General features: G+C 51.9%; 7 protein-coding genes across 7 annotated transcripts; 3 read left to right on the forward strand and 4 right to left on the reverse strand.

The window, feature by feature from the left end:
• Window positions 1–283: 283 nt before the first annotated feature.
• SAICODRAFT_53885 (SWI/SNF and RSC complex subunit Ssr3) lies at window positions 284–1,781 on the forward strand (the record flags this gene model as incomplete). Its single annotated transcript, XM_019169241.1, has 4 exons — window positions 284–460; window positions 514–609; window positions 663–902; window positions 960–1,781. The coding sequence occupies 4 exons, from the start codon at window positions 284–286 to the stop codon at window positions 1,779–1,781; spliced, it is 1,335 nt and encodes a 444-aa protein (XP_019025934.1).
• A 97-nt stretch (window positions 1,782–1,878) lies between these two features.
• SAICODRAFT_17812 (seryl-tRNA synthetase) lies at window positions 1,879–3,346 on the reverse strand (the record flags this gene model as incomplete). The annotated part of the gene is made up of 2 exons (XM_019165865.1): window positions 1,879–3,209; window positions 3,268–3,346. 2 exons carry the CDS (start codon window positions 3,344–3,346, stop codon window positions 1,879–1,881), a joined length of 1,410 nt encoding a protein of 469 aa, XP_019025935.1.
• Window positions 3,347–3,442: 96 nt separating this feature from the next.
• SAICODRAFT_89827 (T-complex protein 1) lies at window positions 3,443–5,299 on the forward strand (the record flags this gene model as incomplete). Its single annotated transcript, XM_019171659.1, has 2 exons — window positions 3,443–3,480; window positions 3,647–5,299. Exon 2 carries the CDS (start codon window positions 3,656–3,658, stop codon window positions 5,297–5,299), a length of 1,644 nt encoding a protein of 547 aa, XP_019025936.1. The 5' UTR covers window positions 3,443–3,480; window positions 3,647–3,655.
• Window positions 5,300–5,319: 20 nt separating this feature from the next.
• SAICODRAFT_77561 (uncharacterized protein) lies at window positions 5,320–6,160 on the reverse strand. The gene is made up of 3 exons (XM_019171066.1): window positions 6,126–6,160; window positions 5,926–6,072; window positions 5,320–5,866 (listed from the first exon to the last, which is right to left on the reverse strand). Exons 1-3 carry the CDS (start codon window positions 6,129–6,131, stop codon window positions 5,435–5,437), a joined length of 585 nt encoding a protein of 194 aa, XP_019025937.1. The 5' UTR covers window positions 6,132–6,160; the 3' UTR covers window positions 5,320–5,434.
• A 262-nt stretch (window positions 6,161–6,422) lies between these two features.
• On the reverse strand, window positions 6,423–8,659 carry SAICODRAFT_89833 (uncharacterized protein). The gene is made up of 10 exons (XM_019171660.1): window positions 8,514–8,659; window positions 8,420–8,455; window positions 7,992–8,364; window positions 7,876–7,937; window positions 7,674–7,815; window positions 6,969–7,619; window positions 6,810–6,913; window positions 6,682–6,757; window positions 6,517–6,629; window positions 6,423–6,462 (listed from the first exon to the last, which is right to left on the reverse strand). The coding sequence occupies exons 1-10, from the start codon at window positions 8,628–8,630 to the stop codon at window positions 6,457–6,459; spliced, it is 1,680 nt and encodes a 559-aa protein (XP_019025938.1). The 5' UTR covers window positions 8,631–8,659; the 3' UTR covers window positions 6,423–6,456.
• Window positions 8,660–8,809: 150 nt separating this feature from the next.
• Window positions 8,810–10,956, reverse strand: SAICODRAFT_89834 (tRNA pseudouridine synthase D). Its single transcript, XM_019171661.1, has 2 exons — window positions 10,649–10,956; window positions 8,810–10,594 (listed from the first exon to the last, which is right to left on the reverse strand). Exons 1-2 carry the CDS (start codon window positions 10,943–10,945, stop codon window positions 8,897–8,899), a joined length of 1,995 nt encoding a protein of 664 aa, XP_019025939.1. The 5' UTR covers window positions 10,946–10,956; the 3' UTR covers window positions 8,810–8,896.
• Window positions 10,957–11,144: 188 nt separating this feature from the next.
• On the forward strand, window positions 11,145–12,656 carry SAICODRAFT_17816 (UDP-Glycosyltransferase/glycogen phosphorylase; the record flags this gene model as incomplete). The annotated part of the gene is made up of 3 exons (XM_019165866.1): window positions 11,145–11,211; window positions 11,265–11,331; window positions 11,382–12,656. The coding sequence occupies exons 1-3, from the start codon at window positions 11,174–11,176 to the stop codon at window positions 12,654–12,656; spliced, it is 1,380 nt and encodes a 459-aa protein (XP_019025940.1). The 5' UTR covers window positions 11,145–11,173.
• Window positions 12,657–12,890: the final 234 nt, after the last annotated feature.

Below are 12,890 nucleotides of genomic sequence, written 5' to 3' on the forward strand. Positions count from 1 at the left end.
ACGGCGCGCAAGTCAATTGAAGAAACGGGGGATCCTCAATTGGAAACCGGAGAACTACAAAAAGGGATGGTGCAAACAGCGGGAAACGGGCAAGACATGAACTGAGCCAGATAGGATAACAAGCAGATCTTTCAACACGTAAGCACCTCCTTCAAGAAACGACCTTCAATCGCGAGTAAGGTTGCTTCAAGCTGCATTCAAGCCAGGGCGAAACGCTCGAGCCCAGCCGGTGCGCGTGCTCCTCCAAACAGCATATACCCGCGACTCGTCGCATACAACCGCAATGATCCCAGCAGGCGCAAGACCTCCTCAACATACTGTCCCAGGATACCAACGTCGCCGAGGTCCTCCCGGTCTGCCGCCGGGTCCTCCACGTCAACCATCTGGTCTTACGCGGTTGAATAAGCCAATATTGCGCGACGTGCCAAAGAGAATTGCTGAGCTTGTGCCGAATGTGGAAGTACGCAATATCCTGAATGCCTTTTGTGCAGTACTGATGGAGTTGCCTTTCAGGAGTACAACAGTCTACGCGATGTTGAGCGACGGCTCGACGCGGTGATGATGCGCAAGAGGGGCGATCTGGGAGAAGCCATTGACATTCCACGAAGGGTATGTTTTCATTTGCATAAGTTGTAGTGCATTCTCTGACCCTCTTTATACAGACCAAGCAAACACTCCGTATCTTCATTTCAAATACTGCCTCAGACCAGCCATGGCAGGCCACCGACCAACTCGATACAAACGCGTTCGATTTCGAGACCGGTGCTATCCCGTCCTGGACCCTGAAGATCGAAGGCAGAGTATTGGAAGACGATTCGAAAAAATTCTCGGATGTCGTCAGAAGTGTCGTGGTGGACATTGAGCGAAGTCGGGACTTGTATCCTGACGGGAATGTCGTTGAGGTACAAGCATCCCATGAAAAAGCAGTCTCGACCATGCTAACAAGGCCAATTCTACAGTGGCAGCAAAACCCCAACCCTGCACAGCGCGGCCCAGCTTTCGACGCCCTTGAAATCAAGCGCAAAGGCGATACCGACTGTCCCGTACGCATCCACATCCACCCCCTCCTCCTCGCCGAGAAGTATAAGATTCACCCATCTCTTGCCAATGTTATTGACATGCGGGAGGGCAACATGCCTGAGATTGTCATGGCCCTCTGGCGCTACGCGAAATACCATAATCTCCAAGACCCGGAAGAGTTGAGAATGATCAATTGCGATATGGTGTTGAAGCATCTCTTTGGCGTGGACAGGATTGCATTCGCGGACCTGACGCAGGCGTTAAGGCCCTTGACAAATTGTCCTGCTGACCCTATTACGTTGACATATACTGTCAAGGTGGATCAGGAGACGACCATGGCTCCCACGGCCTTCGACATCGAGATTGAGACCTACGATAATGAGTCTACGAAGGAGATTGCCAGCCTCTTGTCTGCTCTTTCTACCCCAGATCCCAAGATCCTCGAACTTGACGACAGAATCTCCGTTCTCATTGGCGCTTTGGATGCTAATCGTCTTAAGCGTCAGTTTTTCCTTGAGTTCTCCAAGGACCCCACGAACTACCTCAAACGATGGATTGATGCGCAATCACGTGATCTTGAGGTGGTCCTTGGTGACCGTGCTGTTGATGAGGAGGAGAGTCGGAAATCCGACTTTTATCAGAAGGAATGGATGGATGAGAGTGTGTGGCATTACCTTGCGGCACAGACGCAGAAAAAGGTACAGGAGATTTTGGCAGCGCAGCAGACAATGAGTGCACCACCGGCGGGTGGAAGAAGATAGGAGGGTGGATGGAAAGATGAGGGGAAGGGAGCGGACGTGGGATTCATAGCCCATTTATGACAGGAGTTGTTACTTGATCTTAGATTGTATGGCGGAGTTACCTTTTCTCAATGAACTCCGCACCACCTATGAACGGCCGCAACACCTCAGGAATCCTCACTCTCCCATCCTCCGTCTGCCCATTCTCCAAAATCGCAATAATCATCCTTGGCACCGCAACGGCCGTTCCATTCAGCGTATGTACGAACTTCAACCCATCCTGCGTCCTATATCTCGTATTCAACCTCCGTGCCTGGTAGTCTGTGCAATTCGAAGCAGAGGATACTTCACCCCAGCCACGGGAAGGCATCCAAGCTTCGATATCGTATTTGCGGTATGCGGATGCGCCGAGTTCGTGGGTCGGCATGTCGAGGACACGGGCGTGGAGGCCAAGTTCTGAGACGATTTCCTCCTGAAGTGTGCGGATTTCCTCGAGCATGGCGTCTGATGCGTGGGGTTCTGTCCACGCAAAGAGTTCGATCTTGGTGAACTCGTGCACACGGTAGAGGCCCTTGGCATCGAGTCCGCCTGCGCCTGCTTCCGCACGGAAAGCGCGGCCGACACCGACGACGCGGCGGGGGAGGGATGATTCGGGGAAGATGGTGTCGATTTCGAGACCTGCGAGGGGAATTTCGGCGGTTCCGGCTAGGCAGAGGTCGACAGTATTGTCAGCTGATCCGTGTGAGACGCGGTATGTCTGGTCATCTGCCGCGCCCTCTCTGGGTCTGAATCCACATGCCGCAGCGACTTCAGTTCTCACGACATCGGGTGGTCTCACTGGCATGAAACCCTTTGAGATCGCTTTTTGGAGGGAGTAGTTGATGAGGGCCTGTTCGAGGAGGACTGCGGAATTTTTGAGGTAGTACCATGAGCCACCTGAGACTCGGGATGCGGCGGTGAAGTCGACGAGGTCCAGGTCCTGCGCGATGGTGACGTGGTCCTTGAGGTTAGGAGTGTCAAGCTTGGAGGAGGGGTTGAGGAGATCGACAGTTATTGCGTTTTCTTCGGGGCCGAGGGGTGCGGAGGGGTGGGTCGTGTTGGGTAGCGTCAATCCTGTGTTGAGGAGTTGTGCTTCTGTATCCCGTAATGCTTGCTCCTGCGCTTGAATGGGCGCTTTAAGCTTGCTGGCTTCCTGTACTAGTTCCTTCTTTTTGCCATTGGGAGCCGCTTTGATGCGATCCGTTAACGCATTTCGTTGTCGGAGCATGTTGTTCAATCCCCTTGTCTTCTCGGTAAAATCATCGTAGAACGCAACGAGCTTTGCCACATTCGGTGCTGCCTTTGCGAAATTTCGATCTACACAGTTCTTCTCGACTAATTCCGCATTGTCGCGAACGTATTTGTAGTCCAACCGGGGCTTGGGAAGGGGGCTATGGGCGGCCGAGGAGACTGCAGGGATCGATCAGCTCCATTGCTCCACTCTCAACGACCACGTCTCCAAGCGCACCTGCGAAAGTTCTTCTGAGCTTCTGTGGCTGGACCGCTCGTCGTCCGCCGGTCTTACAAGCTGTACAGACCCAATTCATGATTTCCAATATTCGGTAGGTAACGTCGACAACCTCGGATGCACGTGAGGCTCAACGCGCATCGCACCTGCAGGGCACCTGAACCTTACGAGACGAGCAACGACGAGGAATAACAGAAGGCAATCAGATAGAAGGTACGTAGTCTTGTCATCGCGTTTAAGGAATGGAATTGGTCGAGGAGCTCTGTGGATCTTCGCGTTCGGCTTGACTCTAAAGTTCTGCTTCAGGAGCTTTTGGTGTTTCTATTTCTTCGACGACGCGACATATTGGTGCAATGAATGCTAACATTGCTTGCTACAGTCTGTCATTATGAACGCCCCTGTCATCGTCGTCAACAACAACGGCGAACGCCAAACCGGCCGTAAGGCCCAGACCTCTAACATCACCGCGGCCAAGACCGTCGCCGACATCATCCGCACATGTCTTGGACCAAAAGCCATGTTGAAGATGCTCCTCGACCCTATGGGCGGTGTCCTCCTCACCAACGATGGTCACTCCATTCTCCGTGAAATCGATGTTGCTCACCCTGCCGCTAAGTCCATGATCGAGCTCTCAAGAACACAGGACGAGGAGGTCGGTGATGGAACTACCACTGTCATTATCTTGGCTGGAGAGATTCTTGCGTATGCTCTTCCTCATTTGGAGAGGAACATCCATCCTGTTGTTATTATTTCGGCGTTGAAGGAGGCTTTGAAGGATGCTTTGGACATCGTGGAGAAGGTTTCGATTCCCGTGAATGTTGAGGATGATAAGGAGATGACTCGCTTGATTTCCGCATCTATTGGTACCAAGTTCGTCGCCAAGTGGAACGACCTTATGTGCAAACTTGCTCTTGATGCCGTCCGTACCGTCGCGACCGACGTCAACGGCCGTGCTGAGGTCGATGTCAAGCGTTACGCACGTATTGAGAAGGTTCCCGGAGGTGATGTCGAGGAGTCACGAGTATTGGACGGTGTCATGCTCAACAAAGATATTACCCACCCCAAGATGCGCAGACGGATCGAGCACCCCCGTGTCGTCCTCTTGGACTGTCCCCTTGAATACAAAAAGGGAGAGTCTCAAACCAATATTGAGATCACAAAGGAGGAGGACTGGAACCGTATCTTACAGATTGAGGAGGAGCAGGTAAAGGCTATGTGTGAGGCCGTTCTTGCGTTGAAGCCTGATCTCGTTATTACCGAGAAGGGAGTATCAGATTTGGCGCAGCACTACTTCTTGAAGGCGAATGTTACTGCGCTGAGACGAGTGAGGAAGTCTGACAATAACCGTATCGCACGAGCAACGGGTGCTACCATTGTCAACCGTGTCGAGGACTTGCACGAATCTGACGTCGGCACCGGCTGTGGTCTCTTCAACATCGAGAAGATCGGAGACGAGTATTTTACTTTCCTTACCAAGTGCAAGGACCCCAAAGCATGCACGATTCTCCTCCGCGGTCCATCAAAGGATATCATCAACGAGGTCGAGCGTAACCTCCAGGACGCCATGTCCGTTGCCCGCAACGTCTTCTTCCACCCCAAGCTCGCCCCAGGAGGTGGAGCGACCGAAATGGCCGTCTCTGTTGGTCTTGCCGAAAAAGCTCGCTCAATCGAAGGCGTCATGCAATGGCCCTACCGCGCCGTCGCCGACGCAATGGAAGTCATCCCCCGCACCCTCGTCCAAAACTGCGGTGCAAACCCCGTTAAAGTCCTTACCCAACTCCGCGCAAAACACGTCGAAGGCCAATCCTCCTTCGGTATCGACGGCGATAACGGCAAGATTGTTGATATGCACACATATGGTATTTGGGAGCCTCAACAGGTTAAGACTCAGAGTTTGAAGACCGCGATTGAAAGTGCGTGTATGTTGTTGCGTGTTGATGATATTGTGTCTGCGAAGAGGGCTGCTTCTGGTGCTGGGAACCGCATGGGTGGACCTCAGGATGCGCCTGAGGAGGCTGAGGGTCAGCAGTAAGTCGTGGGTGTTTAGACATTATTGGGAGTGTAAAGTAAAAATCTTGATTAATCATAGACGATGTTTTGCCTTGGGTATATTGTGATTGTCTATATCCTTTTCCGTTTGGTATCGTACGCCATCCTTTAAGTCTGATTATTCCTCCATTGCATCGTCATCGTCATCGTGTTCCGCCTTGGCTTCTTCCTCATTGTCTTGATATCTGACTTGATGTTCCTCCTGATATTCTTCCTCTTGGGACCTGCCTTCCTGGTATCCGCCCTCCTGTCCATCCTGGTGCTCATATCCCTCTCCACCTTCCTCGTACCCCTCACCATTCTCCATTTCTGCATTCTCCTCAGCCGTAACCCCAAATAACCCGAGAATGGCGTGCATGTCTTCCTCACTCATCCGATTCTCCATTTCCTCAACAATGTTGTATAAATCCACTGCAGCTTTTGGTCTCGAGTTAATGATCTGCAGTGTTTCTGCCTTCGTGAGATCGAAGTGTGCAAGATCCTGAGACAGTTGAACGATCTCTTCTGCGGTATAGTTTGCTGCTGGAGATGATTTCAGGTAATCAAGAAGCTGTGAGCCAAGTCAGCAAATTCTAGCAGATAGCTGAGGGAGATGGGCCGATGCCTCACCTCATACTGGATAGTCCTGAAGTTCGCTGAGCCCAGAGCAGCTGCTGAACCCAGTACTCGCGCTGTCTCCTTCTGCCGTTCCTCAATTTCTCTGAAATGTGCGAGGACTTCGTAATCTGTAAGGAATGCCTCCCTTACCTTCAGGATCTGTAGGGCAATTTAGCGAGAGTCAAAGTAGAGCTCGATCTGAGCAGCCATACCTTCATGACTCCTGGCGCTCTCGTCGCAGGGCTGTTGTTCAGAAGTGTACGTACATACAAAGTCTACGTTACAGAGTACGCGCACGTGAACTGGGAAACAGTGCCTACATGTTCCGAATATGGTAATAGGATGGGGGAATGAACCGAATCTGTACTCGGAAATAGGTATCATTGGTGTACAACGAAGAGAAAAAATTATAGTTCAACGCCTCGCTTCCACTTCTCACCGGTTTCACAACATCTTTCTGGTTGTGGCTCGTTCATATGACAGCTAGGCACACGAGTAATCTATGTGAGTCTCCCTTGGCTTGTTAGGCGGTAAATGTCAAGTTTAATGCTGCAGAGCCGCCTGATTAGCTGATGGATCTCAACATTCAGTCGGAAGACCTACGTCAACATCATCCCAAGTCCTCCCATGCACACCAGCAAGGTCCTCCATCGTGGGAATTGCACCAGAAGTGAAGTATCCAGAGTGAATCTTGGCGTCAATCTCAACGCGGGAATCTGCAAGTCACCTATTAGCATCGGAAAAACTACAATTCGTTTAGGGACTCACCGTCTGGAATCATATCGTCCGGAATAGGTACGCGTTCGTAAATAGGGATGCCGCTGTCGACAATCGCATCGTGTTTCTGTGGAAAAGTCAGTGCAAGCGCGAAAGAGCTGGCTGAATGACTTCCTCACCATGTTTGACATGGACAGCATCCTATCGACTTTCTGGATACCAAGCCAATGCAAGATATCCGGCATCAGTGCCTGGAACCTCATGTCCTTCACACCGGCAATACCTGTAATCGGTCGTCAGCAGCAGAACTCACAGAACTGTACTCAAAACCTGCTTACCTTCAGTACGAGCAAAGTACTTGTCAGCAGTATCACCCGTCCTCTTCCTAACATTGTAAACCAAGTACTTGGTAACCTCACCCAATGCTCTTCCCTCCTTCCTGAAGTAGATCACCACACCACTTCCACCATTCTGTGCCTCCTTAACAGCCTCCTCAATACCGAACAACAGGTATGGTCGACACGTGCAGATATCAGATGAGAAGACATCTGATCCGTTACACTCATCGTGGATACGGAGAGCGAGGCGGTTGTTTGGGTTGGAGACCTTGGCGGGGTCACCGAAGATATAGACTGTCAACCCGCCGATAGGTGGGAGGAAGACCTTGAGGTCGGGGCGGGTGATCAACTCGGGGTAAGAACCTCCAGTGTCCTCGAACAATGCCCTCCTCAGAGTTCCCTCCTCGATGCCGAAACGCTTGGCGACCCCAGGGAGATACCATACTGGCTCAACCGCAACTTTGGTGACAGCGAGTTCACCAGACTGGTTCACAACAACCTTACCGTCTACTTGTATTCTACCTTTCTTGACTGCATCCTCTAATTCCATCAGTTTCATGTGCGCTTTAGTGACTGCGATCGTGGGACGGATGTCCAGTCCTGCTTCCAGCTGGGAGGAGAAGAGAGAAGCTACGGCGTGACCGAAGGGATCTGTATTGAGAAGTTAGCCGATATCGTAGATTTGTCGGACATGGTCTTCAATACCCATCGACACAATTTTCTCAGGATCACTCCACTGCGGTTGCTGCATGATAGGAACGGGAGGCTGTGTATGGGTGAAGTCTGGCTTGTGGTTGATTGGGAGGTCACCCATAGCGACAGCAAGGGCATGGTAGATCGAGTATGACTGTATGTCGTCGTTACTTAGCCGAGCTTGAAGAAAGCTGCTTGACGGGGAACTACTTACACCACCATGCGCACCGATCGCATTCCTCTTACGGATGGTAGAAGGCTGGCGAGCCACGATAACTGTCTCAAACAGTCAGCCTTTGCGTAGGACGTCGCGAATTCTTTGGGACATACTTGGCCCTCTAGCTCTCGGGTCCTCAGCACCCCACTTCAACGGAACAGGATCAACTCCTGACTGGCCAGGGTACGTAGTCAAAACCACTCTCTTCCCCCAACCATCTTCGATTCTCTCTTTCACATCCGTAACCTTCCTTTCCCCGGTGAAAATAGCCCTCGTGCTCATGGCACCGTTGTTCATCGGCATAGGGGTCACCGTGGGAGACAAAGGGACACCAGCGGGAAGGCCGGGGTTTGGCGGCGTGCCGTTGAGGACGGAGGCAATTGACTCCACTGAGCCGCGACGACTGCTTGAGGAGCCAGATATGGCTGCAACTTGGGATTTGAGAGAGTCAATGGTTGCGAGGGTTGAGGAGGTGGTGAGGTCGAACTGTGTCCAGTCAGTCAGCAGGTGCCCCAAGGCATAGTCGATGACGGAAACATACCTTCTGAGCAAGCTTATCCTGGTCCAATTTGAGTGACTGTACGCACTCGTCAGCCTACGCTTCACGGACCAGAACCGGATATGCGAGTGCATACCCTAATTGTCTCAAGAATTTGGCCCAACAGAGCACTTTCGGTCGAAGTAGCGGTGCTTCCAGGTATCATAGCAGCGGGGGTCATTGTTGTTTGTTCAAATGTATCTGATTCAGGCATTGTATGCGGGTCTTTGGAGTTGCGGTCTTATACTGCTGAGCTCCTCTTCCGACGTCGGGAAGCAGCCGACATACAGTACAGTCCAGTACCACGGCACGCGCGCCCGACCCCGCCGCTGCGTACATACCTCGTACGGCTGCCGTAGCGATTAGAGATAGGGAGGGACCAGCGGATACCTACAGGGGACATATATGCAATGCTATTGGATTGTCAATTTGTCTAATGAGAACCGTCCTCCTAATCCAATTGTTCTGCCGTCGCTTGACCTACTCCACGGGCAGTTTGTCCTCCCCCTTCGCCGTCATCGCCGCCTGGAAATTCGAGCTCGTATCCATCTTCAACACCTCCCTCAAAGCCATCGTAGCATACTGACTCGTCCCCAACGCTAACTTGACCACAATCGCCGTAAACGCACCATCCTGACCCCTCTCCCCCGCCTCGACATTCGTGTTCATCAACAAATCAAGATCGGTACGAACGAGCTGTTTGTCTCCGTCGGAGTACTTGACGATTTCCCAGGATACGGTGGAGGGACGGTAGACGATCTTGCGGTAGTTTCCGGTGAGGGAGAGTTCGCGGACGGAGCGGTACATGTCGAAAGGGTTGAGGGAGTCCTTGGCCATGATGTCGACGTATGCTTGCTTGGTGTCGTTCTTTGGGTACTGAATTTCGGTACCAGGGGTAGGAAGGACGATGTCGTGAATGGTGTACTTGCCGCTGTCCACATCCTCCTGCGTGAGAATCTTGACCTTGGGCACAGTGCTGACGACAGGCGCGTCATTGTTGTGCATGGTAGAAGTCTCGAGCTCGGGAGCCTCCTCATCAACAACATCCTGAGTCTTTCCTTCGACCTTCTCCTCTTCCACAAGAACCAAGTCTCCGACGACGGGCTTCAATCCAAAGTTCTTGATTCTCTCGCTCACAACCAAGTTCCAGACGTAAGACTGGTAACTGTGTACATACAACAACCTCAGGTTCCTAGGCACAGCCTGGAACGCAGCAGAGTAGTTTCTGGTGTTACCAGTGTTAACCATAGCCTGCAGCACAGCATACTCAGCCACACAGTTTCTCGGCATCAACTTCAGGGCCTTCGCGGGGTCCTTGGTCTCTTTCCAAACTCGTCTAGCTTCGACAGATTCTGCACGCATGAACTTACGTTCGGCGAGGATGAGCTCGACAGCTGCTTCCCAGTTGGACTGGAGGAGTAGGATTCCAGCGTCATGGGTTCCGATCGACGAAGTACCGAAGCGCTGCATACCAAAGTAGTTGATGAAACCTTGTTCTTTCAGGGTTTGCATGGCGGTGTTGATCTGTTCCACGTTCTCGGCCTTGACGTTACGGAGAGTAATTGTGAACTCATTGCCCTTGAGCTGGCCCAATGCCAGCTGGTGGGGACTGTAGCTGAAGTTACCGATCTTGAAGCCGTAGAGAGACTTGTTCAGGTTCTGCAGACGTTCGTGCTTGATTCGGTGGATAGAGAAGCGCTGGACGGTACAACCACGCCTATCCTTCGTTCCCGCAAAGCCAATAGATTTGTTCGAGATCTTGAGCAACTTGGCCAAGATAGACGCACACTCCATCGTATCCTTATTCTCCTTGTAGAGGTAGAAATGACAGAACTCGCCACCCAACTCCTCCCAAGTCTTCTGCTCGACCTGACGATTTACTCGGGGCTTTGAGCGGTCTCCGCCACGTTGGTTGCGCTGTTTCTTTTTGAGAAGAGTGAACTTGATGGCGCCGGTTTCGATCATTTCGGTTTCGAACATGCCGGGGAAGACCTTGCGGGTCGTTTGGTGGACGTTTGTACGCTCATCTTTGTCGAGGTCCGCACGGGTGAGGACGGGACCGGAGGCGGCGGATGCACCGTTGGTGTTGACGAGCTGGATAACCTTCTCCAAGCACTCCTCGCCGATGAGAGCAGCCATCTCCGCGCGTCCCTCGGGAGTGATCTCAAAGTCCTTCTTCTCTTCTTCAATAGGCTTCGGCTTCTCCTCCTCCTTTGGTGCCTCCTTAACCACCACCTCCTCCTTCTTCTCCCCACTCGTAGCCTCAGTCTCAGGCTTCTTGTCCTCCTTCTGCCTCAACTCGGTCAAGTGCACAACATTTCCCTCGAGATCAATCTCGTTGACCAAGAAATCGGTGTACCTCTGCTTGATGATGGCCGAAAAACCGGGCGCGGAAGGATTGATGTACTCGGTAATACCGACGTCAGTTTCACAATACGGCTTCAACTCGCCTGCAGGAGTCGACTCGATCCTGGCTCTCTTGGCCGGACGGTCGTTGGGTGGGGAAGCGAGGCGGGCTTCGGCGGACATGGCGGACGGGGTGGGTCGGAATGCACTGAAAGGCCGGGAGAATAAAGGACCTCGACGAACGGCGGATCGAAGGATCTGCTTGGACGGAATGGTGAAAGAGGTTTCTTCGAGGACTCTGGAGTAGCAGAGCGCGCAAAATGGACGATAGAGCTTATCAGCACGTGACACCGACAACGACACCGAAACCGACAACAACCATGACCATATGCCGTGAATGCACAGCCGACAATGACCAATGGACGAAAGCGACGGCGGTATCGGATAGCGTATGTCACTGGCTTCGTGTCTCTGCAAAACAGCGGCTTACTCGGGCATGCAGGATGGTCTCTGACTTCTTCTATCCACAATCAGGTGGCATTGAATCGCATATATACCAGTTATCACAGGTGCAATATCTGTTGCTTTGGTTTGGACTACCTGCTTATGCAATGTACAGAGACTTATCGACCGAGGACACAAAGTCATCGTAATCACCCACGCCTATGGCGACCGTTCCGGCGTTCGGATCACCACGAACGGCCTCAAAGTCTATTATGTGCCTTTCCTTACCATATACCGAGAAGCGACACTACCGACAGTCTTCTCATTCTTTCCAATATTCCGCAATATCATCATCCGAGAACGCGTTGACATCGTACACGGTCATGCATCACTCTCCTCGCTATGTCACGAAGCAATCCTACACGCACGGACAATGGGAATCAAGGCAGTCTTTACCGACCACTCACTCTTTGGCTTTAAAGATGCCGCATCGATCTTCACCAACAAAATACTGAAATTCACTCTAAGTGACGTGGATCATGTCATCTGCGTCTCGCATACATGCAAAGAAAATACCGTTCTTCGAGCAGCGCTAGATCCACAGATGGTCAGCGTGATCCCAAACGCAGTGGTCAGCGCGAACTTTACGCCTGCTCCTCATCGACGAGATCCACACCATACGACCATCATCGTCATTTCGCGACTTTTCTACAACAAGGGAATCGATTTACTGATCAACCTTATTCCACGAATATGCGCATTACATCCAAGGGTACGCTTCATTATCGCAGGCGATGGGCCGAAAAGAATCGATCTGGAACAAATGCGCGAAAAACATCTGCTACAAGACCGTGTCGAAATGCTAGGTTCCATCCGACACGAAGACGTCAGAGACGTGATGGTACGAGGAGATATCTACCTCCACCCGTCACTCACCGAGGCATTCGGTACTGTCATCGTTGAAGCGGCATCATGCGGTCTCTACGTCGTTTGCACCCGCGTTGGAGGCGTACCAGAAGTCTTGCCAGAATACATGACATCCTTCGCCCTACCCTCCGAAGACGACCTCGTCCACGCAACATCCCGCGCCATCGCTGCGCTCCGTACCCACCGCGTCGATACATCTACCTTCCACGAAGCTGTTGCAACAATGTACTCATGGACCAATGTCGCTGCACGGACAGAATTGGTGTATGATCATGTTAGTGAGATGCCTACCCTCGGTTTTGTGGAGAGGTTGAGGAGGTATTATGGGTGTGGTGTCTGGGCGGGGAAGTTGTTTTGTGTTTGCGTTGCTGTGGATTATTTGTTGGGTGTGTTGTTGGATTGGTGGAGGCCTGTTGAGAGTATTGATGTTGCGAGGGATTGGCCGAGGAAGAAGATGGTTGATGGTGAGCCGGAGAAGAATGAGGCTGAGAATCGGGGTGTGTGGGGTAAAGAGACAAGATGAGGGGTATTCTGGGCACATACTGTCTTTTGTGAAAGCGCGTTAGGACATCTGGAGTTATCTTCGCTCATACCCAGGCTTGAAATTCCGTTGAACACGCAATCATATTATCGTTCTTCACCTAACTCAATATCATGCCAAGATGCCCATGAAACCCGACGAACTTATTGCCTCCTGTTGTAGTCCCGATCCGACCTGTTGTCCCTGGAACCGTACCCACCCTGATTGTATGATCCA

This window comes from Saitoella complicata, assembly GCF_001661265.1.
Source record: "Saitoella complicata NRRL Y-17804 unplaced genomic scaffold SAICOscaffold_5, whole genome shotgun sequence".
In the NCBI taxonomy this organism is placed as follows: Eukaryota; Fungi; Ascomycota; class Saitoellomycetes; order Saitoellales; family Saitoellaceae; genus Saitoella; species Saitoella complicata.

Excerpts from the sequence above, each read along its gene's own strand:
- SAICODRAFT_77561 (XM_019171066.1), bottom strand. Across the intron at positions 5,867-5,925 it reads TCAGGACTATCCAGTATGAG|CTTCTTGATTACCTGAAATC; the intron begins GTGAGGCATCGG and ends CTTGGCTCACAG.
- SAICODRAFT_89833 (XM_019171660.1), bottom strand. The coding sequence starts at position 8,630 with ATGCCTGAATCAGATACATTTGAACAAACAACAATGACCCCCGCTGCT. Across the intron at positions 7,938-7,991 it reads CCCGAGAGCTAGAGGGCCAA|TTATCGTGGCTCGCCAGCCT; the intron begins GTATGTCCCAAA and ends TGTTTGAGACAG. Across the intron at positions 7,816-7,875 it reads CGATCGGTGCGCATGGTGGT|TCATACTCGATCTACCATGC; the intron begins GTAAGTAGTTCC and ends GACGACATACAG.
- SAICODRAFT_89834 (XM_019171661.1), bottom strand. The coding sequence starts at position 10,945 with ATGTCCGCCGAAGCCCGCCTCGCTTCCCCACCCAACGACCGTCCGGCC. Across the intron at positions 10,595-10,648 it reads GGGAGAAGAAGGAGGAGGTG|AAGAAGGACTTTGAGATCAC; the intron begins GTGGTTAAGGAG and ends ATTGAAGAAGAG.